Source organism: Elephas maximus, chromosome 6, assembly GCF_024166365.1.
Source record: "Elephas maximus indicus isolate mEleMax1 chromosome 6, mEleMax1 primary haplotype, whole genome shotgun sequence".
NCBI classification, from domain to species: domain Eukaryota; kingdom Metazoa; phylum Chordata; class Mammalia; order Proboscidea; family Elephantidae; genus Elephas; species Elephas maximus.
This window is the reverse complement of record NC_064824.1, coordinates 64,053,025-64,078,622: the sequence shown is the minus strand read 5'-3', so window position 1 is coordinate 64,078,622 and position 25,598 is coordinate 64,053,025. Positions and strand designations below refer to the sequence as shown.

General features: G+C 34.4%; 1 protein-coding gene across 8 annotated transcripts in view; it reads left to right on the top strand.

Moving 5' to 3' along the window:
• Positions 1 to 25,598, top strand: part of LOC126078436 (sodium channel protein type 1 subunit alpha) — an 87,019-nt gene that overhangs the window by 58,701 nt on the left and 2,720 nt on the right. For all 8 annotated transcript variants that reach the window (XM_049888976.1, XM_049888975.1, XM_049888980.1 and 5 more), the window contains exons 18-25: positions 458 to 612; positions 2,550 to 2,723; positions 6,718 to 6,840; positions 14,452 to 14,733; positions 19,285 to 19,338; positions 21,095 to 21,232; positions 23,308 to 23,412; positions 24,721 to 24,991. In XM_049888976.1, the coding sequence (XP_049744933.1) occupies positions 458 to 612; positions 2,550 to 2,723; positions 6,718 to 6,840; positions 14,452 to 14,733; positions 19,285 to 19,338; positions 21,095 to 21,232; positions 23,308 to 23,412; positions 24,721 to 24,991 (1,302 nt within the window). The remainder of the gene's footprint in view (positions 1 to 457; positions 613 to 2,549; positions 2,724 to 6,717; positions 6,841 to 14,451; positions 14,734 to 19,284; positions 19,339 to 21,094; positions 21,233 to 23,307; positions 23,413 to 24,720; positions 24,992 to 25,598) is intronic.

The following is a 25,598-nucleotide window of genomic DNA, read 5'->3' as shown; positions in this document are numbered from 1 at the left end:
CCCAAGAAAACCTGAACAGTAACAAATCCAACATGGGTGGGAGATTCTATATCCTCTTTTAAAAGAAAGTTTTCTGTTTATTAGTATTAATTCAGATTTCAAAGACCTTAACAGGAGTGAATTCAGCTGAGTGCAATAGGATGATATAATACAGGACAAAAATACTTTACATTTATTTGTGCTTTACTCTTTACAAAGTTCTTTCTTGGACAACAACACTGTGAAGTAGAAAAAGTAGGTATTAGTATCAGGGAACCATTTAAAGAAGTTGAATAATTTTCAAAACTTCATACAGCTAATGAATTGTGTCCTTACTATTCCAGGCTTATATCCCCTATCCTTTAGCAAGGTAGAGACACCCGTAGTAATAAAAAGACAAATCAGGGACATGCCAAAGGATATTACTGAAGCAGTAGAAGTAATTTTATCTACTCCTATAAAAATATCATTCTTGCAGGCTGTGTGCAAAGATTCAAATGTTGTCAAATCAGTGTGGAAGAAGGGAGAGGAAAACAATGGTGGAACCTGAGAAGAACATGTTTCCGAATTGTTGAACATAACTGGTTTGAGACCTTCATTGTTTTCATGATTCTCCTTAGTAGTGGAGCTCTGGTGAGTGAATATTAAGCAAAAATGCTACAATATCGATTTTTAAAATCTTATAATACTGGTGACCTATTAATCATTTCTACTGCACTGTCCTAGTATCCAATGAGTTTTTAATTATTCTACCTCATATCTTCCATACTATAGACTTAATATATAAAATGTGTAAGTATACATTTCTGGATTTACTTTTATTATACATATGTATATTTCTAAAAAGCTGTTCATTAATGCTTGCTTATTAGTGGAAACCCTGGTGGCGTAGTGGTTAAGAGCTGCATCTGCTAACCAAAGGGTCGGCAGTTCAAATCTACCAGGCACTCCTTGGAAACTCAATGGGGCAGTTCTACTCTGTCCTATAGGGTCACTATCAGTTGGAATCGACTTGACAGCAATAGGTTTGGTTTCTTTTTTTATTATTAAGTAGCCTGTAAAATTTGGCCTTTCACCTTATTCATTATAACCCAAAGAATATGAATGTTCAGTTACTCATATGTAATAAGAAAATAAGCATGGCAACCACATGGTAGTTAATGGAAGTTCTGTGATTGGGAATATGTATGTTCTGAGTTTTGCTAAATTTTGTTTCTGAATTATTATCTCATTGAGACAGTCAGTTAGTCCTGGGGGATCATTTTTCTGTCTCTTTCTTATTGTGTTCATTATTCTCTTGCTGGCCCAGGAAACAATGAATGTTGGTAACTATAAATATTGGGCAACAATGCCTACGTGATTCATTTAAGGACTGGTTTCTCTTTATAAGAAGGTGTTCATTTCAGCAGAATCAATTTATATTTATAGGAAAAATCATTTATAAAAATATAAAGTATAAGACATAGACAGCATTTCTAAAAATACTAAGAAATAGAATACTTTAGCAATTAGATAGATGATAGATAGGTACATAGATAGATGATTAGATAGATAGATGGATGATAGGTAGGTAGATAGGTAGATAGACAGACAGACAGAAGGATGGAAGGAAGGGAAGGAGGAAGAATTTGCTTACTTTGAAACACAATTACCCACAAGTTTCTTTCACTTAAGTTTATAATTCTAACACAGGCTGATGTCTTCCTAGGTATTTCTCTGATGAAATAAATTTTCTCTACAAGTCACTTGAGACAAGAAATGCATTTTCACTATTGAAAGGAATGTATACTTAGATGTAAAATATCAGAGAGAGCTTAATATTAGAAGAATGCATATTATGGACTAGATGAGAAGTAATTTTATTTAACCATTGCTATCACGCCATATCTCTGTGGAGAAATGTAAGCTATGAACCAAGTAAAGAAGGAGAAATGTAAGCTATGAACCAAGTAAAGAAACAAGAAAGAGGCAGATGAACCTAAATATTTAGCAAAATTGGGCAATGCGATGATCAGTTGCAGTTTTTGCTTTATGAAATATGGGCATTCACTTTTTATTTCTTTATGCTCTCTTCTGTAGCCAAAAAAACCAACAGAATAAAGCAAAAGAAATGAAACAAAGGAACAAATAACTTCAAATTAGGGTGGCAACATAAGATTTGACATCAAGAACTATTTCTTGAGCGAGTCAAATTAATTCATTGGAATTATGCTCCTTTCTTCTTGCAGTTTAGTCATTAATAATTAAAAGATCTTTAAGAGGATCTAATTCCAATGAAATTAGATAGGTAGCTGCAGTAAAACCTGCAAAAGCCAGAACCTGTGAAAAGAGGAAACCTGTTAGAGAAGGAAAACACACTGGGTATTTATGAAGTAAGAGTCTTAACAGAGAGAGATAGAAAAAGTGGAAGACACCCTATCAAAGAGGAAAACTTGTGAGACGCAGAAAAACAAGGCAGCATTGCCAATTCCTGCTCTCATAGGTTTCACTGTAGATAGATACGTAAGAAAATATAGCTTGTAGACTGTAATAGCATTCGAAAACTGAAACGTGTAATTTTTTCTTTATAGGCATTTGAAGACATATATATTGATCAGCGAAAGACAATTAAGACTATGTTGGAATATGCTGACAAGGTTTTCACTTATATTTTCATTCTGGAAATGCTTCTAAAATGGGTAGCATATGGCTATCAAACGTATTTCACCAATGCTTGGTGTTGGCTCGACTTCTTAATTGTTGATGTAGGTATCCTCCATATCTTTGTATTCCATTCAATGTAGTTCGTCTTGTTTCTATGCCAATTCTAAAATAGTGAATCTCTAACCACTAGGTTGTTTTCACAGGCATACCACTTGATAGACACTAAATTCACTCACTGAGTCATAGTGTAGGTTTTGGAAGAAATGGGCTACATTAGTACTGATTTAAAATAAGGTTGGGGGGAAGAGATTTATGGCAGGTTATCTAGAATAAAAAGTTTAAAAACAAACAGCCGCAACTTCTAAGAGAAATGATAAAACAGGGAACTTGAAGGGTATGTTGCTTAAATTAGATAACCAGTATAACAGCTGGGTTTGGCAATCAGACCCATATTTGAATCCCAACCCTACCATTTATTGGTTGTATGCCACTGAGTAAGTTATTTGGCCCTCACCCTGTGAAAATGGTGATAATAATACACTACTGAAGGCTCTCAATAAGCAGTGATACTAGGGAAGGGGGGTGGTCTATTGTCATTTAAAAAAATTCTATTTGATCTACTAAAACATTTTAAAGGATAAATAACTCCATTATGGAATCCCCGGATAGTGAGAACAGTTAATGGGTTTGGCAGCTAATCAAAAGTTGGAGGTTCGAGTCCACCCAGAGACAACTTGAAAGAAAGCCCTGGTGATCTACTTTTCAAAAATCAGCCATTGAAAACTCTATGGAGCACAGTTCTACTCTAACATACATAGGGTTGCCGTGAGTCAAAATTGACTATTCAGCAACTAGGACTGGTTTTAACTCCATTATAGGAAGCAAGGTGTATCAGAGTAAAAAGAAAGACATCTCTATGTCTTGCAGTAGTGTGGGGTTTACCTAGACTATAGACTAGGATTATAAAAAAAAAAGATAAAAATTAGTGCCATCGATATAGCAAGCCCATAATACAGTAAGACCCTGAGTTACGATTTCCAGCTTACAGACAACTCGAACTTGCCCTTTAAAAACATTTTCCCTCACCTTGAAATGATTCAACCAGCCCCTACTTTCAACAAGTTCTTCATCACAATCACCTTTAGCTGCTGCACGTGCAGTTTTCTAATCATTGAAAAAGCTTCGAGTTTTTCTTGGAATAAACACGAACCCAACCAAACCTGTTGCTGTCCAGTCGATTGACTCATAGCGACCCTATAGGACAGAGTAGAACTGCCCATAGGATTTCCAAGGAGCAGTTGGTAGTTTCAAACTGCTGACCTTTTGGTTAGCAGCCTGAGCTCTTAACCACTGCGCCACCAGGGCTCCTTCTTGCACTAACCAAAAAAAAAATGAAACCCAGTGCCTTCGAGCCAATTCTGACTCATAGCAACCCTATAGGCCAGAGTAGAACTGCCCCATAGAGTTTCCAAGGAGCGCCTGGCAGATTCAACCTGCCGACCCTTTGGTTAGCAGCGGTAGCACTTAACCACTATGCCACCAGGGTTTCCTCTTGTACTATAGTAAGGCAAAATAAGAACCATATGCACCTGTTCCGACGTAAAGACATACTCAGGAATGGATTTCTCATTCCTAACCCAGGGACGGCCTGCATACCAAATAGCCATCCATAGAATTTGTAACCCAGTGGCTAACACTTCATTTGCCCTAAAGTGGGTCCTTAAGGCTTATTAAAGTTAAACATCGTGTTTCATGTTATCAATCTGGCATGCCTTCAACTTTGGAAAAAATATGTCCAGAATATCAGAAATGTATAGATAACAGTTCTATTCTAAAAGTTTAATAATACAGCAGGACTATGCAGTTTCTTATGGAAAATATTTCTAGCGCTAACAGTGACACATATTTTATAACTCTGTGATTCTGAACAAAGGCAAAGCTGAAGCTATTTGAGAGGCTTAATATTGTTACCATGAAATGAATGGATGAGAAAACTTTGAAAGAATAATTTCTTCATCATTATCATAAAAAAGTATGAGGTTTCATGTATCGGAACTTATATAATATTTCAATTCCTCGTGATTTTTTACAGTAGATTTTAAATCTAAATATAACTTAACCCTTTTAAAACTTTTGAGCTTTGCGCATATTGACGTCCCTGAGTGGTGCAGAGTTAGCGCTCAACTTTAACTGAAAGATTAGCAATTCGAACTCACCCAGAGGCAACTCAGAAGATAGGCCTGGTGATCTGCCTCCCAAAGGTTAAACCCAGAAAACCCAGTGCAAAAGATTAGAGCCTTGAAAACCCTGTGAAACAGTTCTACTCTACACACATGGAGTCACCATGAGTTGGAATCAATTCAACAGTAACTAACAACAGCAGTTATGCTTATTACACATCTGAGCTTTTTATTGGAAAAAGGAATTTATTTTCAAATGCGGTTTTTTAATAGCCATTTCTAAAACTTTTAATGAAAATAATTCTGTAGATAATTTTATAGTTTTCCAATAATACTTTTATTTTTCAATGTTTTGTTTTAATTATTTTATGAGGGTTAATACAGTGGTCTAAAAGAGAAAAAAGCAATTGTAACACACCACAAATAATGTAAAAAATATGTAAAATTTAAAGTAACTTAAATGCACTTCAAAATAGAAAATTTTACAAGATGTATAGTGTATGTGAAAATGTCCGATACTACAAAAAAAAAAAAAAAAATCATTGCTATCAAGTCAATTCCAACTCATAATGACCTTACAGGACACAGCAGAACTTTCCCACAGGGTTTCCAAGGAGCGACTGGTGGATTTGAACTGCCGACCTTTTGCTTAGCAGCCAAGCTCTCAACCACTGCCACCAGGATTTCCTACCCAATACTAGTCACTTTCAAACCAAAGAAATTGTAACCCTGCTTGGATATAGAGTTTTGACAAATTCTGCATTTAGAGAATGAGATACCTAATATATTTTTTCCTCAGTCATATGTATTTCATACAAATTAAAAAAATCCGGTCATTAATTTATTTGGTAAATATTTGTTGACATGCCATTTTGGGCTGGATTCTGGGGCAGAAGCTATAAATTAGTATAGAAAAATTTGAGGAAGTTTTATGATAGAATTACATTTTAAGTTATTTATATAGAAATAAACTTTAAACAACTTGAAAGATAATATATTAGCTTTCAAATTAATTCAGCACATCAATTTCTGAGACTATCATTTATAATGCTGAATATACAGATTCAGGATAAAGATTTTTTGCTTTTTCAGGTTTACTGGAAGTTTTTTGCATTTCATAAACTAGCCATATGGCAAAGCCTTAAATTCAACAGCAACTTAATAAAGTAAAAAAAAGATAACCAATGGCATTTTCTTCCACCTGGATTTCTTCCTTCCTGTTATTAATTTTTTGGTTTCATCTTTCTAACTAATTGCTCCACTAGTATATTTTAAAAAAAGAAAAAGTCCAAACCCCTTGGCGTCGAGTCTATTCCAACTCACGACAACCCTGTAGGACAAAGTAAAACTGCACCATGGGGTTTCCAAGGAGCACCTGGTGGTTTTGAACTGCTGACCTTTTGGTTAGCCGTTGAAGCTCTTAACCACTGTGCCACCAGGGTTTCCCACTAATGTATTAGTGGATAAGTAGTATATTACATGATATTTAAAATTTTTTATCCATCTACCTTTTAATTAATGTCTTAAAAACTACTTGGTTTATTTCAAACTGAAAATGTTTTCTTAGATTTATAAATGGTTTCCTGAAAATGTCTAACCATTCATCTTCTGAGTTATCACAAGCAAAGATTTTATTTGTTATATTACATACCAGCTGCCATTGAGTCAGTTCCAGCTGATGGTGATCCCGTGTATTTCGGAGTAGAGCTGCCCTCCATAGCGTTTTCATGGCTGTGACCTTTTGGAAGCAGATCGCCAAATCTTTATTCTGAGGCACCTCTGGGTGGGTTCCAGTGGCCAACCTTTTAGTTAGTAGCCCAGTGTTTAACAGTTTTCTCCACCCAAGGACTCCACGGTATATTACATAATGACTACAAATTGAATGACAAAAATTCCTCTTTATTGTTTTGTGCAGGTTTCATTGGTCAGTTTAACAGCAAATGCCTTGGGCTACTCAGAACTTGGTGCCATCAAATCTCTCAGGACACTAAGAGCTCTGAGGCCTCTAAGAGCCTTATCACGGTTTGAAGGGATGAGGGTAAGAAAAAATGAAAGAACTTGTAATATTGCATATAGCCAAAATTAAATTAAATTTTTAAAATATAAAATCCATGCATGCAAAAGGAATGGCAGATCCTTGCAAAATTGCTACTTTATTCTTTTATCTGTTGCATATTTACTTCTAGGAGATATGCAAGAGAACATAGGCCCCCTCCTCCCTTGAAATGATATTATATCATTTATCCCTGCTGTGCTTATTAAAATGACTTGATTTCCTATTCCTTCTTGGGAGTTTCCTTACAAATCTGTATACAAAAAGCAGGTGCACTTTTTTTTTTTTTTTGTGCTTATTAAAATGACTTGATTTCCTATTCCTTCTTGGGAGTTTCCTTACAAATCTGTATACAAAAAGCAGGTGCACTAGTAAAGTACTGTGTATAATGATAAAATAATAATCAATGAAAGTGAATTCTAAGTTATGTACTTATATGTGATGACCTAACTGTACTTAATGAGTTTTATTGAAAATAATATGAATTACATGTCTGCCTAAGTGTAAAAGAAAAAAAAATAAAAGGAGTTGTCAAAATTTTTGTCTGTACAATGCCAAATTTTGATTTATTTGAATATATTCAAGGATTCTTTATAATGCTGAAGTTTGTGTTATTTGAATATATTCAAAGGAGATATAAAATGTTGACTGAATTTTAAACTTTTTAAAAAGTTTTATTTTATATAGCCTCAATTTGTGACTGCATTAGTCTCCTTAACATATATACAGTAATAACACTAACGAGATTATATACAAATCAGAATTTTATATTCTTCCTTTTAAGGACACATTAAATCATTGCCTGTGATTCATAACAGACTATAAATATTTCCATTATTTCCTTGTTATTTTCTAAAACTTTTTTAAAAGTATGAAACAATAACTTATATAAGATATACAGTATAAAAAATTCATTCTGTTTTAAGAAAATCAAACTTTCACCTAAACAAAGTTGCTCAGTGAAGTATGATTCCAGTAGACAACATTGGTCTTTTGCTAATTAAGGTGTAGTTATGTTTATGGAAATTAAGCTATATTGTAGATTTTCCTTTGCAATTTCTAGGTCACTCATAACATTAATCTGATATTTTCTTCTAAAATAAAATTCATCATAAATGCCACTACTGAAGAACATAAGACTTGTCTTCAGTTTCCTTAACATATATGAAAATATTTCCCTTATGAGAAACAATTTAAGACAAGAAATATAAACAGTCTGATTTTATTTCTCAAAGAAATCCTCACATTTTCACTATAATTTTATTGGAAATTCTTTCCAGAGGTATCTGAAACTTAAGTTAATTGGAAACTTACGTTTCCAATTAAAACGTTACCTTTGGGGGTTTTTTTGTTGTTCGTTTGTTTTTTGAGACTGGCAGTTTCAGTTCTGAAGATAGATATTATTTTGATATATTCTATTTGAAATCATGTTGCCTGAATGAATACAGTGCATTTTAAAGGGCTTCTGAAATCTGAACAAGGCTAAATATTTGAAGCCAGGGAGTGTCAGGGGGATTCAAACCACCAGTCTTTAGGTTAGCAGCTTAGTGCTTAACCACTTCACCCCCAGGACTGCTTGAAGCTCTTACAAACAATATAAATTTGGCCTTTTGGAAGTTTATTAAATCATGAGTTAAATAGCCCGATATCCCCCTATATAACAGTTCGTTTCCATAAAAAAGTTGACCTTGTGGGTCTAATTGTAATTTTCACAGAAATAACCTTACCCCTAATTGTTAATCAATGATGCTTTTTATATTATGAGGAGAGGTGAGTTTTTGAAACCTGGAGTTTTAAAAACATAAACTCCTTACAGATGCTGGTTGATGCTGAAACTAATTATTTTAAGCATCACATTTATGAATATGCCTCCTTGCCTCATAATGGCAGCATAGACAGAGCACTGGTCACTTCTAAATCTGTTTGGCATGGTAGAGACAAAATAACCTTATGATTGGTTCTATTTTTTTTTCCCTAGGTTTGGATTTTTTAACTTTGTAAAAATATTATTGTAGTTTTATGATGGTGAGGATGGATATGATAATGTTGACTATAATTGGCAATTGCGATTTGAACATATTCAGAAACTCTCATTTCTTTTCCCTAGCAGCATTAAATTGCAATAGCTGTGTTAAAGCAAAAATCAGGCACTCATTTTATTTTTGTTATTATGTCACTTTTTCAAAGCATGTGCTTTTATGCACCTTAACCAAAAAAAGCATGTTGTACAGTGCTTGATAGGAAGTTAGAAAGTAATAAATAGATTATCCTTAAGTTGCACTTTGTGTTTTTGCATGTTTTATGCACATTTTTGGCTGACAGCTTTGAAACATTTATTATATTTCAAATTTCCAGTCCAAATTTTTCAACTTGTAAAACCTGAACTGAGTGAACTGATGTCGTGACTACGTAGAATAAAATACACTATGTATTTAAATGTGTATTTTTAATTTCCTAATCTAGGAAATCTTAAATATCGTCTATTTCAAAAGAACTCAAGTCTTCATTGATAGGGAAATAGACAGAGAGCATCATATACAAAAAGTAACACCAAATGTTGTCATACCAGATTTCTAACTAATAACAAACTATATATTTCTATTTCATATAGGATAATCTTGCTCCAACTTGGATGGGGTGGAGCGCTGTTTCCTCCCCTCAGCCCTTTATTATGGGTACTGTATTACCCCTTTTGCTACCTTTAATCCTTTCACTGTGACTTATGTATAGTGGGGTGAGGGAGGGAGTGGGAGAGAGATTATTATACCATAGTAGGGATAATACAGTGTTGACATTCTAATCCCATTTTTTAAAGGTCTTAAATTTTCTTTGAAAACATACCTTTGTGAATTTACTCTCTGTGGACTTTAGTTCCTATGGTTCATTTCCTTATTAAGTTTTACTGGAATTGATTCAGTTATGTATAGATTGAGTTATCCATTTATGGGAGATTGTTTGATGTTATTGGCGAGGGTGGGAAACCCCTTGTGTAGAATGACTGTAAAAATTTTAACTTGTCAATCTGATGATACCGTTTGGGGCATATGACATTTACCTTTTTAGCACGTTGGTCTGGGTCCTGAAAATTGCCCTCCTGGTACCAGCAGTTGATTCCTTGCCTTGTCGATGTGTGTGAACAGATGCTAAGGGGCAATACTCCAGGCTTTGTAAGACTGGTATTGATTATGTGACCATTCTAATTTTTTATTAAGTGTAAGTTTCTAGTGGTTATTTTGGAAATGTAATAACGCAAAAAAAAAATATATTAAGAAGAGTTGAATGAGCACAAGCGATTTGTTTTTTAAAATGGGAAAAAATAATATAAAAGTACCCACTTCTTTGAATTATACAGAATAGAACACCCCTGTAGAAATAAAAACATCTTATCATGAGTATCTTATTATGAGTAGTAAGATAGGACCTAATGCATAAATTCACTTCTTAGAATAAGTGATGCCTAACTAACTTCTTAAAGGAGCCCTGGTGGCACAATGGTTAAAGTGCTCGCTCGCTTGCTAATGGAAGTTCAGTGGTTCAGAATCACCCACTTGGCTCCGTGGGAGAAAAGACTGGTGATCTGCTCTCATAAAGATTCAACCCATAAAGATTACAGCCTAGGAAATCCTATGGGACAGTTCTACTGTGTCATATAGGGTCGCTATGAATCAGGATCAACTTGATGGCACACACAACTAACTTCTTAAGATCTTAAAAAGATATCGTAGTGAAAACATAGAAAAAAATAGAACTGTTGTTCAAGAAGGAGAGTTTTTATTTTTGAGGGGGAGAAGATATTCAAATTTTTATTTGGATAATTGATATATCTTTCCAAAATAATTACCTTAATTAAACCCTTCAATACAAATGTAATCTTGAAATATGAAAAAGGTATTATTACTCTACTCCCTGCTCAAAAAGGTCCCTAGTTTGCTTTCTTTTGATTTTTATTCACACATTTTTTCTGTATTTCTGCTAGAAAAGCATTAGAATCCAGGAGTAGTATTAATTTCAAAATATTTCAAAAATAGTTTATTCAGACAGAAGACATGTATGCTTATATTAACATTCCTAACATTAATTTTAATATTTAATTATCAGTCCCTCATTTAAGCATTGAATAGATTTTTTCTAAAAAGACCATGAACCAGACAGAGTTTCTACAAGAACTGTGAGATCTGAATAAGTGCTAAATTTGGGAAATTCTATTGGATGGCATTTTGAAAAAAGTTTGTGAGAAGAAGCAATGTCTGGTATTAAGTCACTAAGATAGTTCCTTTCTTGGACTTCTCCTTTTATGCAGCCTGAAACCTTAATCTATTCTTTTCAGTTTATTCAGGCCAATTCTGCCTAGTGACCTCGCCCCATGGGAACCAATTACTTCAATTTCCTAGGGACTGAAAAGAGTTAATAAACCTCCCTCTCTGCTGAAGGAAGGAATGGCTTGGAGCTCTTGGGAAAAGACAATTCTTTCTATGATTTTTTGTTGTCTGCTGTAATGAAATCTTAAATATGAATGTACTTTTGTATAGTAAATTCTCCAATAATATGCCAGATGTTTTCCAAGATAAAGTTCCTTTATCTTAGTAAAAATAAAACTTCTCTCTGGACCAAATGAGTGCCAATGTTGCAAATCCTATCAAAAAATGCACTGATGCAAAGGGCTTGCTTGAATCGTGAATTTCATAGTCAGAGCTGATTTTAAGGCGAAACAACCCCCAATTCCAAAGTAAACATCTCAGATTTACTTAATCCCAAACTTTTCCTTATATTCAGCTCTTTTAATTATTTTCTTCCTATATCCAGAAATTAGAAAAAAAAAAATCCCAAACCCATTGCCATCAAGTTGATTCCAACTCACAGAGACCCTATAGGACAGAATAGAACTGTCCCATAGAATTTCCAAGGATCGGCTGGTAGATTTGAACTGCCAACCTTCTGGTTACTTCTGGTTAGCAGCCAAGCTCTTAACCACTGCATCTCTAGGGCTCCATATCCAGATATAACACCCTTTAAATGTTTTGACTAATAAATACTAATAAGCTAGTTACATTAATCTCATTCATTCATTCATCTAGTCATTTTTATATCACTGGGTTGGGTATTCAAAGCACTCTGTTATATTCCTATATTCAGAGCACGCAAGGCCTTGGAAAATTCAGAAATATATTTTTTATCTTAATTTTTTTTAAAAAGATTATATCAGGATTACAGGAATACAGTTAACTCAAATATAGACCAATATAGATACCATCCATACACCTGGGAGCAACTCTAGGGAGAAGCAAAGAGGTAGAATGGTTAAGAGCACTAGATGCTCTTTCTAGCTTACTTTCTCAACTTAACCTGTTTTAGACTAATTTTTCTCATTTGCCAAATGAGAACACAATACTAATCTCATGGTCTTGTCCAGCCCTAGAATTCTAATTCTTGAATTCCAAGGAGGAAAGGCTCATCTTTATCTCAGAGACTAAATTGAGGGGTGAGGTAGGCTCCACATAAGAAGTGCTGTTTGAACTAGAACATTTCATAAGAGAGAGTATTTCAGAAGGGGAGATATTGGGCAAGGAATTTCAAAGGTAATGGCTGTTCAGTTCTATCGAACAGAATGTTTAGCACTTCACAATTATATTAGGTGGACTGGCATGATGGATAGGTGGCCAAGGAAATTAAAAGTAGAAATCTTGATTGTGGAGTGATTTGGATATAAAGTTAAGAAAAATATTTTATAATCAGTGGGGATCCACTAAATAATTGTAAAGCAGGAATATGATAGTCTCCAAGTGGTATTTGTGGAATATTAATTCATTTTAAATGGATTGAAGGGAGAAAATGAGAGCCTCTGACCATGGTGCAGGCATAAAGTAACAAGGATAGTGATGGCGGGAATGGAAAAGAAGGGATAGAGGTGAAAAACATTTTGAAAAAATAAGTGTGAAGCCTAAAGATGGTTGTGAAAGGAAATTCAAGAAGCAGGTTTAGGTTACCAATGTTCTGCTCACACTCTAAATTGAGTTTTGTAGTAAAGCATGCATTTTAACATGGATGTGCATTTATAAACAGTAGACATAGCTTTTTAACATGAATGGTAGCCAGAATGTTCTGAAAAGAAGTGAAATAAATAATAACTTCAGTTTTCACATCTTGAATCCAAAAGAAATATAATTGTATGCCTACATTAACAATGAAGTATCAAAAAAGAGCTTATTGGGTCAATTTTATTAATGCAGACAGCCAAATGAGATATGATAAGGCGCCATGTGCCAGCTTGGTAGACTATATAGACCACATCATCTGGTTCTGCCTGGGTAATTCAACCTAGTTTCCTTTTTTCATGCTCATTTCCCCATCTTTGTCATTAGTGGTTTTATTATTTCCCTTGGCCTATTTCTCACACTGTTTTGTAACTTCAGAAATCCTAGAGTTCTTTACAGATTTTTAAACAGGGCTCAGAAACACAAGGACTTGACTTTTGTATATATGTTGTTTCAGATAAGCCATCAAAAAAACTTTAGTCTGAAATACACAGACATCAAATGGCAGGCATAATATAGATCTTTTGATGCCTGCTGTTCAGATCTTATAGAAGAATAGAAGTATATCAGTGAGGGTAAAACTTAGCTACTAATGTCAAGTCAGCTACCCCTTATAAACATTCTAGGGTCTGTTCCTTTATCTTCACTCTTAGCTACTCGATGTGGAGCTCCAATGAGAACTGTGGGGGGAGGAAGCAAGGACAGCCATCCCTACAAATACGACAAATATGAAAACTCAAATTTTAAATTTGGGGCCCAGAAAATAATAATAGGAGGAATATGCTTCTGTAGGAGAATAATAATAATTTAGCACAGAAATTGATGTAATCATATCAGATTTGGGAATTATGTATGGCATCCCTCCTTTTTCTGAGAAACTGACTTCTATTATGTTTCATTTAAAATAACTTTATTGAATTAAACTCAGAAAATGAAACAACCGACATGACTGGAGCTTGAAATAAACGATGTGATGATCTAATGAAATACATAATGCTAAATTGTCTTGCTTCTTATGCAAAAATTATTAGTCATAGCAATGCATGAATAATTAAGGGCAAAATTATATTAGGTATTTATTAAGATCTTTCTATTTATACACCTGAATATTTTATTTATTTTAGAAGTATATTGGTCAGATCAACTGATGTCCACATGTTCCAGCTTTTGTTTTTTAATATGTTGCCTTTTTTTTTTTAATGAGTTAATCATCTGCATTAGGATTTCCTACTTTTTTCTAATAAACAACACACATTCTGACTTTATTGGGCAGCAAGTTTTTCTGCTTTTGCTTTTCCTTTAACCTTTCAGTACTCTTACCTCCCTTTTTTGTTGTTCTTTCTTTGTTATATTGCCTATAATTGTTTCCCTAAATGCACTGCTTAAGAAAAAGGTCATTTTAAGATTTTCTTTACTTTGCTTTTAATATCCTAAAATAAATAGTCTTGATAGGAAAAAAAAAAAAAGATTTAGAAAGACTAAGAATTACTAGGGGAATGTCTTTTTTTCTTTTTTTTTAACCAGTAAGAATTCTGACTTTTGTTTTTTTCCGTTTGTGTGTTAGGTGGTTGTGAATGCCCTTTTAGGAGCAATTCCATCCATCATGAATGTGCTTCTGGTTTGTCTCATATTCTGGCTAATTTTCAGCATCATGGGCGTAAATTTGTTTGCTGGCAAATTCTACAACTGTGTTAACACCACAACTGGTGAAATGTTTGACATCTCCGAAGTGAATAATCATTCTGATTGCCTAAAACTCATAGAGAGAAATGAAACTGCCCGATGGAAAAACGTGAAAGTAAACTTTGATAATGTAGGATTTGGGTATCTCTCTTTGCTCCAAGTTGTAAGTGAACAGTCTTTTCTCTGAATTTTTTTTTTTAATTGTTTGGAATAGTAAAAAAGCAATAATCATACATCTATCATTTAGTGACTAAGAAGAAAGTTTATAAGTCTTTTTAAAATTTTTTTGCTAACTTTGATTAATTAGCACAAATTTATAAGCATAGATCAATGGAAACCTCATTACATTTAAGCAGTGCAGACAGTCAATATTGGCCAGGTATTTCAGTTTTATCCAAAGATCTTTTTCTCTTTCTTCCCATCTTACTTGCTCTTTGCATATGAACACATTGATTAATAAATCAACAACTTCCCTGTTACTCTTTATATTGAAATTTGAAACCTTGTTTTATTGGGGTCCACCTCTAAAATACACACACTTAACATGCCTCATTTGATTGTAATAATTAGTAGGAATTAATTGCTCCTGAGAAATTTATTATTACTGATATTGTTCGATAATTTCTGCATTCTATCGGATCCCCTTTCTTTGGAATGGGCACAAATATAGATCTCTTACAGTCGGTTGGCTAGGTAGCTGTCTTCCAAATTTCTTGGCAGAGACGAGCAAGCACCTCCAGCACTGCATTTCTTTGTTGAAACATCTCAATCAGTATTCTCTCAATTCCTGGAGCCTTGTTTTTTGCCAATGCCTTCAGTGCAGCTTGGATTCTTCCTTCAATACCATCGGTTCTTGATCATATGCTACCTCCTGAAATGATTGAACATAGACCAAATTCTTTTTAGTGCAGTGACTGTGCGTATTCCTTCCATCTTCTTTCAGTGCTTCTCGTGTTCAATATTTTGCCCATAGAAACCTTCAAAATTGCTACTTGAGGTCTGAATTTTTTCTTCAGTTCATTCAGCTAGAGAAATGCCGAGTGTATTCTTCCCTTTTGATTTTCTATCTCCAGGTCTTTGCCCGTTTCTTTGTAATACTTTGTCTTCTCTAGTCGCCCTTTGAAATCTTCTGTTCCTTTCTTTTACTTCATCATTTCTTCATTTTGCTTTAGCTGCTCTACGTCCGAGAGCAAGTTTCAGAGTCTATTCCGACATCCATTTTGGTCTTTTCTTTCTTTCCTGTCTTTTTAATGGCCTTTTGCTTTCTCATGTACGATGTCCTTGATGTCATTCCACAACTTGTGTGATCTTTGGTTATCAGTGTTCAGTGTGTCCGATTGTTCCTGAGATGGTCTTCAAATTCAGGTGGAATATACTCAAGGCTGTATTTTGGTTCTTGTGAACTTGTTTTAATTTTCTTCAGCTTCGACTTAAACTTGCATATGAGCAATTGATGATCTGTTCCACAGTCAGTCTCTGTCCTTTTTCCGACTGATGATATTGAGCTTTTCCATCGTCTCTTTCCACAAATGTAGTCTATTTGATTCTTGTGTTTTCCATCCAGTGAGGTCCACGTGTATAGTCACCGTTTATGTTATTGAAAAAAGCTATTTGCAATAAAGAAGTCACTGGCCTAGCAAAATTCTATCATTCGATCTCCAGCATCATTTCTCTCACCAAAGCCATATTTTCCAACTACAGATCCTTCTTCTTTGTTTCCAACTTTCACATTCCAATGACCAGTAATTATCAGTGCATCTTGATTGCAGGTTTGATCAATCTCAGGCTGCAGAAGTTGGTAAAAGTCTTCTGTTTTCTCATCTTTGGCCTTAATGCTTGGTGTGTAAATTTGAATAGTAGTCGTATTAGCTGGTCTTCCTTGTAGGTGTATGAATATTATCCTATCACTGACGGCATTGTACTTCAGGATGGATCTTGAAATATTCTTTTGGTTGATGAACGCAACACCATTTCTCTTCTATTTGTCATCCCCAGCATAGTAGACCATATGATCGTCCAATTCAAAATGGCCAATACCAGTCCATTTCAGCTCACTGATGCCTAGGATATTGATCTTTATGTGTTTCACTTCATTTTTGATGATTTCCAATTTTCCTAGATTCATACTTCATACATTCCACGTTCCTATTGTTAATGGATGTTTGTAGCCGTTTCTTCTCATTTTGAGTCACACCATGTCAGCAAATGAGGGTCCCAAAAGCTTTACTACATCCACCTCATTAAGGTCAATTCACTTTGAGGCAGCAGCTCTTCCTCAGTTATATTTTGAGTGCCTTCCAACCTAAGGGGTTCATCTTCCAGCACTATATCAGACAACGTTCTGCTGCTATTCGAATGGTTTTCACCGGCCAATTTTTTCAGAGGTAAACCACCAGGTCCTTCTTCCAAGTCTGTCTTAGTCTGGAAGCACCACTGAAACTTGCCCACCATAGGTGAGCCTGCTGGTATTTGAAATACCAGTGGTGTAGCTTCCAACATCACAGCATCACGCAAGCCACCACAGTATGACAAGTTGACAGACGTGTGGTGGGGTTTGATACTTAGATTGGGAAATAATATTTTGATTTTATGATTAGATCCTGATAGTGAAATGGAAATAATACCTGGAAGCACCTGAACACAGAAATGAAATACAGACAACTGTTGTCTCATCTCAAATGGCATTTCGCCAATGTTGCTTATGCTTATATCTACCCATTGCTTTCGAGCCAATTCCAACTCATAGCAACCCTATAGGACAGAGTAGAACTGCTCTATAGGGTTTCCAAGGAGCGGCTGGTGGATTCGAACTGCCAGCCTTTTGGTTAGCATCCACAGCACTTAACCACTATGCCACCAGGGCTTGCTACTTACGTCTACTTAATCCTAAATATTAATGTTTTCACTACCCGGAATCCAAGACTGATTTACACAGAAGAAAGAGTCTACAAGTTATAGAATTGTGGCAGATAGAAGCCCTTTGAACATTTTTATTTGATGCTGCTTTCAGGTGCAGTTGCAGTGCAGCAAAGCAGTGGATAAAACAGAATCCAGATTGTTTGAAAATTGTAGTAAAAAATACTGCCCTATTTTGGCCGCTGAAACTCGGCTTAAAAATAAATTAATAAGTAAAAGGTGCTTAATTTCTTTCCTATTGTTCTGCAGGTTCTTTCGGGCAGAACTCTTTCTGTTCATCAGCCTTGTATTTTCAATTATTTACCCAGGAGACTAAACAAGCAAACAAAACTAAGCTGGTCAAACTGTCTTGCTGCTCTTTCAGAGGTGTCTGGACTATGATTCTTTTATAAGTCCTTGCCACCTTCTTACTGGAAATTCTTACTTCTCTTCTGGATGTTTCTAACTTACTCAGAATGTTTTTGTAATTAAAATACGGATTTAAAAAATCTGGCAAACATGATCTCTTTAAATATTATTGTAGACACATTATATTTCCTTGGGCATTTATCCTAATATTTCATTAATGATCACATTTGTATTTATCATTAAAGCATGTTACTTCCTCCGTAAAACCGAGAAGAAAAAAACTAAAAACTTTAAGCAGTCCATTCAAATCTTAAACGATTCTGAAAATACAGGACAGAAGTCCTGTGTGAGGACATTAAAGAAATGCTCTTACTAGAATAAACTTCAGTACTGTATTCTTTGGCTTTATACACCTTTCAGAATCACCTTTCTGTTGATTAGCAACTCATTTAAATGGTTCTTTGAATCACCTTTCCTGTTCCTGTACCAAGTGTATAAATGGACATGTTCTATCATCATTGCCTCAAGCCACTGACACATTCATCAGTTCCCTGTTTGATGTACAAAAGAACTTCTATTTCCTAGTTAAGAATCATTACTTTCTCTTCACTGCCATCACACGCACGTAGTAGGTTTTCTTCTCATTATATCCACCACTATACAGATATCAGTGTCGTAAAAACAAAGACATGTCGTGATACAGATACAGAAGCTTTCCTAGGCTCACTCATCAGCTAAGGAACAAGCCTCTTGGGCCCACAGGGCTCAAAATTCATGTCCTTAGACAAATAACAAATTACTCTCAGTTATTAGACTTGGGATCCTTCTGGAGTCTGTGAATTTCAAGTGGTACGGTACAATTTTCCACTTTTTCTTACCTGTGTTAACTCACTGTCATCAAGAATTATAATGAAAAAAGTAGAATACAGGATTATATCTGACGATATACTGCAAAATTCTTAAAAGGATAGTTGCAGCTCTGACTATGTATATCTGTATGATTCTTAGATTGTTACAATCAAGAGATATCTTAAATTTTCAGTCACTTTGTTCACTTTGCAGATAGATTTCAGGGCATGATCATCAGATCTAAGAAACAATCATACTGCTGCTGCAGATATTACCAAATGTGTTGGCATTTATAAAGCTTTCTAAAAATATTCCACCAAATTTTAGCAGCCTTTAAACTACATAATTCTATTAATGATGAAGAATTGACAAGTATTTGTGAGTTGGTTATCAAGCAGGAGGATGTATCAATGAATATTTTGCTCATTATGTGTTCTGGAAATACTAAATATTGTTTTGGTCCAAAATCCATGTAAGATTTGTTTTGAAATTCTTTAAAAAGGGTCTGTTTTTAAAAACATGTATTAGTAAGAGTATTTACAAAACACCAGGTCTGAATTATTTTTACTTCAGAGTAAAACACGCGTGTTCTTTCTAATAGGCCACATTTAAGGGATGGATGGATATAATGTACGCAGCTGTTGATTCCAGAGATGTAAGTATTTCTTATATTCTGAGTCCTTTTACAGCCTCAGTTAGGGGGCTAAATTAACCCAAAGCTCAAGCAGACCAATGAAATGATTCTACGCTGGTTAAAAAATATGACTCAAATTAATATTCAAGTAAAGCAATATTTATCACGAAGATCTTAGTAAAACCCGTCAAATCATGATTGTGAGACTCAAACTAAAGAAATACATTTATATATTTAATAACTAAGAAATTATCTGTTAAATATTTTTCTACTTTGTTCCATTTTTATCTACAAAGTATATAATCAGCAGTAATTTTGGGGTGGAGGAGCAAATGCGAAGAAATACATGATTACCATCATGACTTGAAATGTTTCATTACTCTGCATACTAGACGGCATGAAGGCCATGGATGCTGTCCAGGCAGCCTTCAAGTTCTGTAATATTCTCTTTCAGATCTATACTTTTATATGATTTTTAGCATCCATAAATTTACTGAAGGCTTTTACCAATGTTGTTATCACTCCTACAGCCGACAAGTTTCTTTAAGTTTACACCATCCAAGTAATGACGTTCTTTATTTGATTCTTCCCACAACAGTCACTTTCAGGTTTTAAAAAGCTAAAATCCATGCTCATTCCAACTCTGCCCTTCAAAACTCTGAAAAATTTAGTGTTTTCTATCAGCCTTCATTTTTCCATGCTGAAGTCCTATCTGTTTAATCTGTCATCATAAAGAATGACTTCTCTCCCTGTAAACTGTCCCCATAGAGCTCAGCTTTATCTTGAAATGCAACTCCTACAATAAGTGGCTTTAGTATTATGTTTAGTACCTTCTTGATAACTTCCAGAATTTTCTTACTTCATCTTACTGTTTTTTGTTTCGTTTTGTTTTGTGTTTGGTTGGTTTTAACTCTGCCTTTAGAAGGACATCACTATATTAGGGAACTATGTATAGTTTTCCTAATTCATTTTCAATAGGTCAAAGTCTATTACAAATACAATATAGGGATTGCACAGTAATTCTCATTTGAAGATTTAAAATATGGAGTATACAGTTACATCTACTTAATCTGAAAATTTCAATTAATGTTGTAATATTAAGGTTATGATGCCAGATGCCTAAATGAATAACTCAGTGCTTGTTTGTTAAGCAAATTCATATGTACATGAACAGCTATTTCTAAACATAGCTTATACATATTTACTGGGGTAAATTTTTTTCGTTAATAAATTTTAAATTATAAAAATTCAGTGCCTTGAAAATTTGCCGAGTTTGGTACATTGCTGTCCAAATAGCAAAATATTAATTGTATTTATAGTAACAAAGAAGGAGCCCTGGCGGCGCAATGGTTAAAGTGCTTGGCTGCTAACCGAAAAGTTGGTGATTCGAACCTACCAGCCCCTCTGCAGGAGAAAGATATGGCAAACTGCTACCCTGAGGATTAGAGCCTTGTACACCCCATGTGGCAGTTCTGCTCTGTCCTATAGGGCCACTATGAGTCGAAATCAACTCGATGGCAATGGGATTGGTTTTTTTTTTTTTTTTTTTGGTATAGTTAAAAAAAATAGATGTTAGAATGTCATAATAACCATATTTTTCACATGAAACATCGCTCAAGCTAATCTCAGAGACTTTTTAGAGATAGTTGAATCCAGGAAAAAAACAACTGCTGAAGTGTTCGAGAAATACTTTTCTATTCTTATATGAAAATATACCGATTACGTTTCCAACATCATAATGTATTGTAATATTTTGCAAAATATTCTCCTTTGGTAGGTGGAACTCCAGCCTAAGTATGAGGAAAGTCTGTACATGTACCTTTACTTTGTTATTTTCATCATCTTTGGATCCTTCTTCACCTTGAACCTGTTTATTGGTGTCATCATAGATAATTTCAACCAGCAAAAAAAGAAGATAAGTATTTCTAATGTTTTATCTCCCACTAAGATGGAAAAAAAAAAATTTTTTTTTTTTTTTTTAGACAGAAAAATGATCGGAAGTCTTTTCTCCACAAATGAGCACTTTAACTTAGAAGTCAAATGGGGTATATATTACATGTATTTTTGCTTCTGCACTCCTGTGCACAAGCTCACGAAATCGTTCCCCCACTTTTCTTTTTAAATCAAGGATGACATATTCTCTTTTGGAAGAGAATTACTTAGAAAAGAGACCAGGAATATACACTTCTCAAAGGCATGTTTGCTTGTTTTTTATCTCTACAATTCCTCCCCCCCTTAAAATGTGCCTTGCGCCTAAAACCTTTATGATCTTGGTAAAAAATAAGGCACCCGATGTAAACTTCTTCTAGTATTTCTTTTCACACTTTTACTTCATTGGTTTCTTTTATATATATTCTCATTTCTTCCTCCTTAATATTTAATTATAAGCTATCCTCTCCATTCTAGAATTTGACAGCTCTTCATTTTATTAGTTATTATAATTTATAAAGTTTATTATCCACATATATATGTGCATTATAGAAAATATGGAAAGCAATATCACTTGGGAGTAGCCATTATTCACGTTGTATTTATTTCTGTCCAAAATTTTTTCTATGCATATTCTTATTGCTGAAATTGTTTTATATATAATTACAAATTCTCCTTTTGGCATTATATTTTCCCATTTTGTTAGAAGTCTTTATATATATATATATGCAGTGAAACCTGTGAGAGCTGAAACTCTCCTTGTTTCGCCAGACCTCACAAGTTCCACCTTTGATAGGGTACAGTCTTACCACTTTTCTGTTGCTCATTTTAGCAAAAATATTTGAGTTTTTCTTCTCTGATAGGTTTCTGCCTTACACAGGTTCCAGTTTTCCCAGGTTTATATATATATATACAGAGAGAGAGAGTATGTATGTGTGTGTATATATATATATACACACACATATATAATTATAATTTATTTAATTTAGGTTGTTTCTCATCTGTATTAATTTAAATAACTCCTTAACTAAAATCTTTGCATTAAAAAAATTGAGACCTTAGAATAAATTTCCCGAGTGAAATAATTTGCTTCCCCAAAGTCATATGCCAGTTCCTACTTCCAGTAAGTGTGTATGAGTGTATCTCTGGCACCCTCCTCTCACTGGCATCAGACATTCTCTTTGTTTTTTAATATTTCATGTTTAATTGATTAAAATTATATTTAATTTAATATTTATATATGTTATTACTAGTAGCTTTGAACATGTTTTCAAGTGCTTATTAATCATTTGTATTTCTTCCTTTGTGCACTGGCCCTTCATCTCATTTGCCTACTACGTTTTCTTGTCAATACAATGAATGTTTTTGTTGTATGAAATGCTATAAAACATTTCTGCCCCCTCCCCTTTTCTTATTACTCATATTATTCTGTGTTCAGTAACTTATTATTGTGTAGTTCTAAATGGTTAACTTATTAGTCTGAGTCCCAATCCTCTCTGCCTGCTGGCCTACCGTATACCTGCCACATTTTTACAACCTCTGATTAATCTCCAAACTCTTCTATCAGTTAGTCCAATTTTCTTTCCATCTCTTTTACTCCAATTCCTGGCAAAGTAAAAGTGGCTTTTTATTACAAACCTTCATCCACTTTATAGTATATGTACTATTCACTTTTTAATTAAAAATTTTTTAACTCTTTAACTTTAATTAAATTTTGAGTTTTCTCTTTAATTTTTCAAATTCAAAATGTCAAGCCCTATCATGCTATTTAATTGGATTTTGTGTTTCTTTTTTTAAATGTCCATTTCCTATTTTAGGAGCCCTGGTGGTTCAGTGGTTAAGAGCTCGGCTGCTAACCAAAAGATCGACAGTTCAAATCCACCAGCCGCTCCTTGAAAATCCTATGGGGTGGTTCTACTCCATCCTGTAGGGTTGCTATCAGTCGGAATCAACTCGATGGCAAGGGTTTTTTTATGTGGTTTTCTACTTGAAGTTTAATATTGGAAAAAAAATGTGTAAAAGGGCACAGTTTTAACCAGTTTTTATTTTTTTCTTCTATACTTTGGAGGTCAAGACATCTTTATGACAGAAGAACAGAAGAAATACTATAATGCAATGAAAAAATTGGGATCAAAAAAGCCACAAAAGCCGATACCTCGACCAGGAGTAAGAAATACTAAAGGATTTGGGGAAAAAAAACAAAAACACAAACTTACACTTGTGTTTTCACAGAGGAGATAGCAGCTAACATTTGCAGCAGCAAAGATTCTTCTCACTTTTAGAGCATCATTAACTCATACCGTTTTTGATAATGGTAAAATGTTAAAAAGAATAAAATACCAAAAAGTAAAAGAAGAAGCAGAAAATGCATCCTTGTCTTAAAGGGATTTATAACTACACAACTAGAGCCCAAATTAAATGACAAAAGAACACATACGCAATGTGATGTGCACAAGAAGAAGCTGATCACTGACTAATAGTAGTGGACTAGTCAGTTAGAAGAGAGGAACAAAAAAACTTCTGGGAAAGTGGAAAGACATTATCCCTAAAGGGAATGATTTTCATGATGAGGGTCTGTGAGGTAAAAATAATCCCTGGAGTGCATCAGGAAAAAATGCTAATGAACTTTTAGAAATCATTCAAATTGTGCTAGCCAGCAGTTGGCTTTCTTGAAAATAAAAAGCATATATAATCTCCTCAGTTAAGACTACTGCCTTCCCATTGGAAGTAGAAATGAATTAACTGTTTTACATAAGTACAAGATGTGTAGAAAAATGTAACAGAGAAGATAACCTCAGAGTTGCTCAGTTGCCCAGATAAATAAGCCAGGCAATGACTTATAGAGACTGACAACAGCAAAACTAGGGACAAGGGACATGAATAGCTTAAAATCAAAACATGAGGAATGCTATTCTGGTCTGATGATCCCTGTGTGAGACTGAGCATTCTGTGTCTGACAATATCAGAAAAGGCTCTTTGGTAGAAGCACATCCATAGTGCCATATGTGGGATTGTAAACACATAATGTTATAGGTGTGCCCTGCAAATCCAAAGTTCCCTTTAATAGTTCCCAGGAGAGGAAGACACATGGGATGTTAATAGATATATTTTGAAAGAGCTTCATGATTCAAATGGTTATGGAACATTCTGATTAAACAGGTTTCTTCACTTCTCATACTCTTCATATGCTGATATTTGCTGTGTACCTGACAGAAGTGTATAGTATGGAGTGTTTCTGATTGGGCATCCTCTTTGGACCAGAGATTGTTTTTCTGAGGGATACACATTGAGAAGTATCAATGTAGATTTTTAAAAATTTTAATTAATACATTATGAACCATCTTTTGCAAAATCAGGGCCAATGGCTACTATATGTAATAGTAGAAAGTCAATAAATGCATAGAGTAGTTATGTAGATACTAATATGCACAAGAAAACTTTCTGTTGTTAAAACCATTTTTTCTTCCTTTGTAGAACAAATTTCAAGGAATGGTCTTTGACTTTGTAACCAGACAAGTTTTTGACATAAGCATCATGATTCTAATCTGTCTCAACATGGTCACTATGATGGTAGAAACAGATGACCAGAGTGAAGAAATGACTAATATTTTGTCACGCATCAACCTGGTATTCATCATCCTGTTCACTGGAGAGTGTGTGCTGAAGCTCATCTCCCTCCGCCATTATTACTTTACCATAGGCTGGAATATTTTTGATTTTGTGGTTGTAATTCTCTCCATTGTAGGTAAGAAACATTTAAGATCTCTTAGGTTTAACCTAGTACAAATAAAGCTTGGAGAAATCAAATTGAGATTACAGGTCATCCCACCTCTCAGAGATAACCACTATGAATATTTTAATGTGTTTCACCTAGGTGAGTTTTTTTGTTGTTTTTACAATATGAGGCTCCTGCTATATGTACAGTTTTACATCCTATTCTGTCCATTTTAAACATTAAATATAATATTTGCCAATACAGTGAAACCTCATTCATTTGAACTAGATATGTGCTATCAGCTAAGTTAAAGATTGTTTGAACATGTTGAGATTGAAGATCTATTAAAAAATCTAGATGACTTGGTTGAGAAGAGAACTGGAAATTTAGCCTGGTACTCATGAGTGACAGTTCTATTAGAGATACAGATATGGAGTCATCAGCATGTAGACGTTAGTGGGAGTTGAACAACATGAGGAAAAGCATATATTGAAAAGAAAACAAAGATAAGGACAGAACCTTAGCAAATGCACATGGTAGGCTCTTTAAGGCTGTCAGAGATTTTCTGGATTACCTTCGAGATAGGTTTACAGCAGTGTGTGCAGGAAGTAAGGTGACCTGGGATCTCATTTCTCAG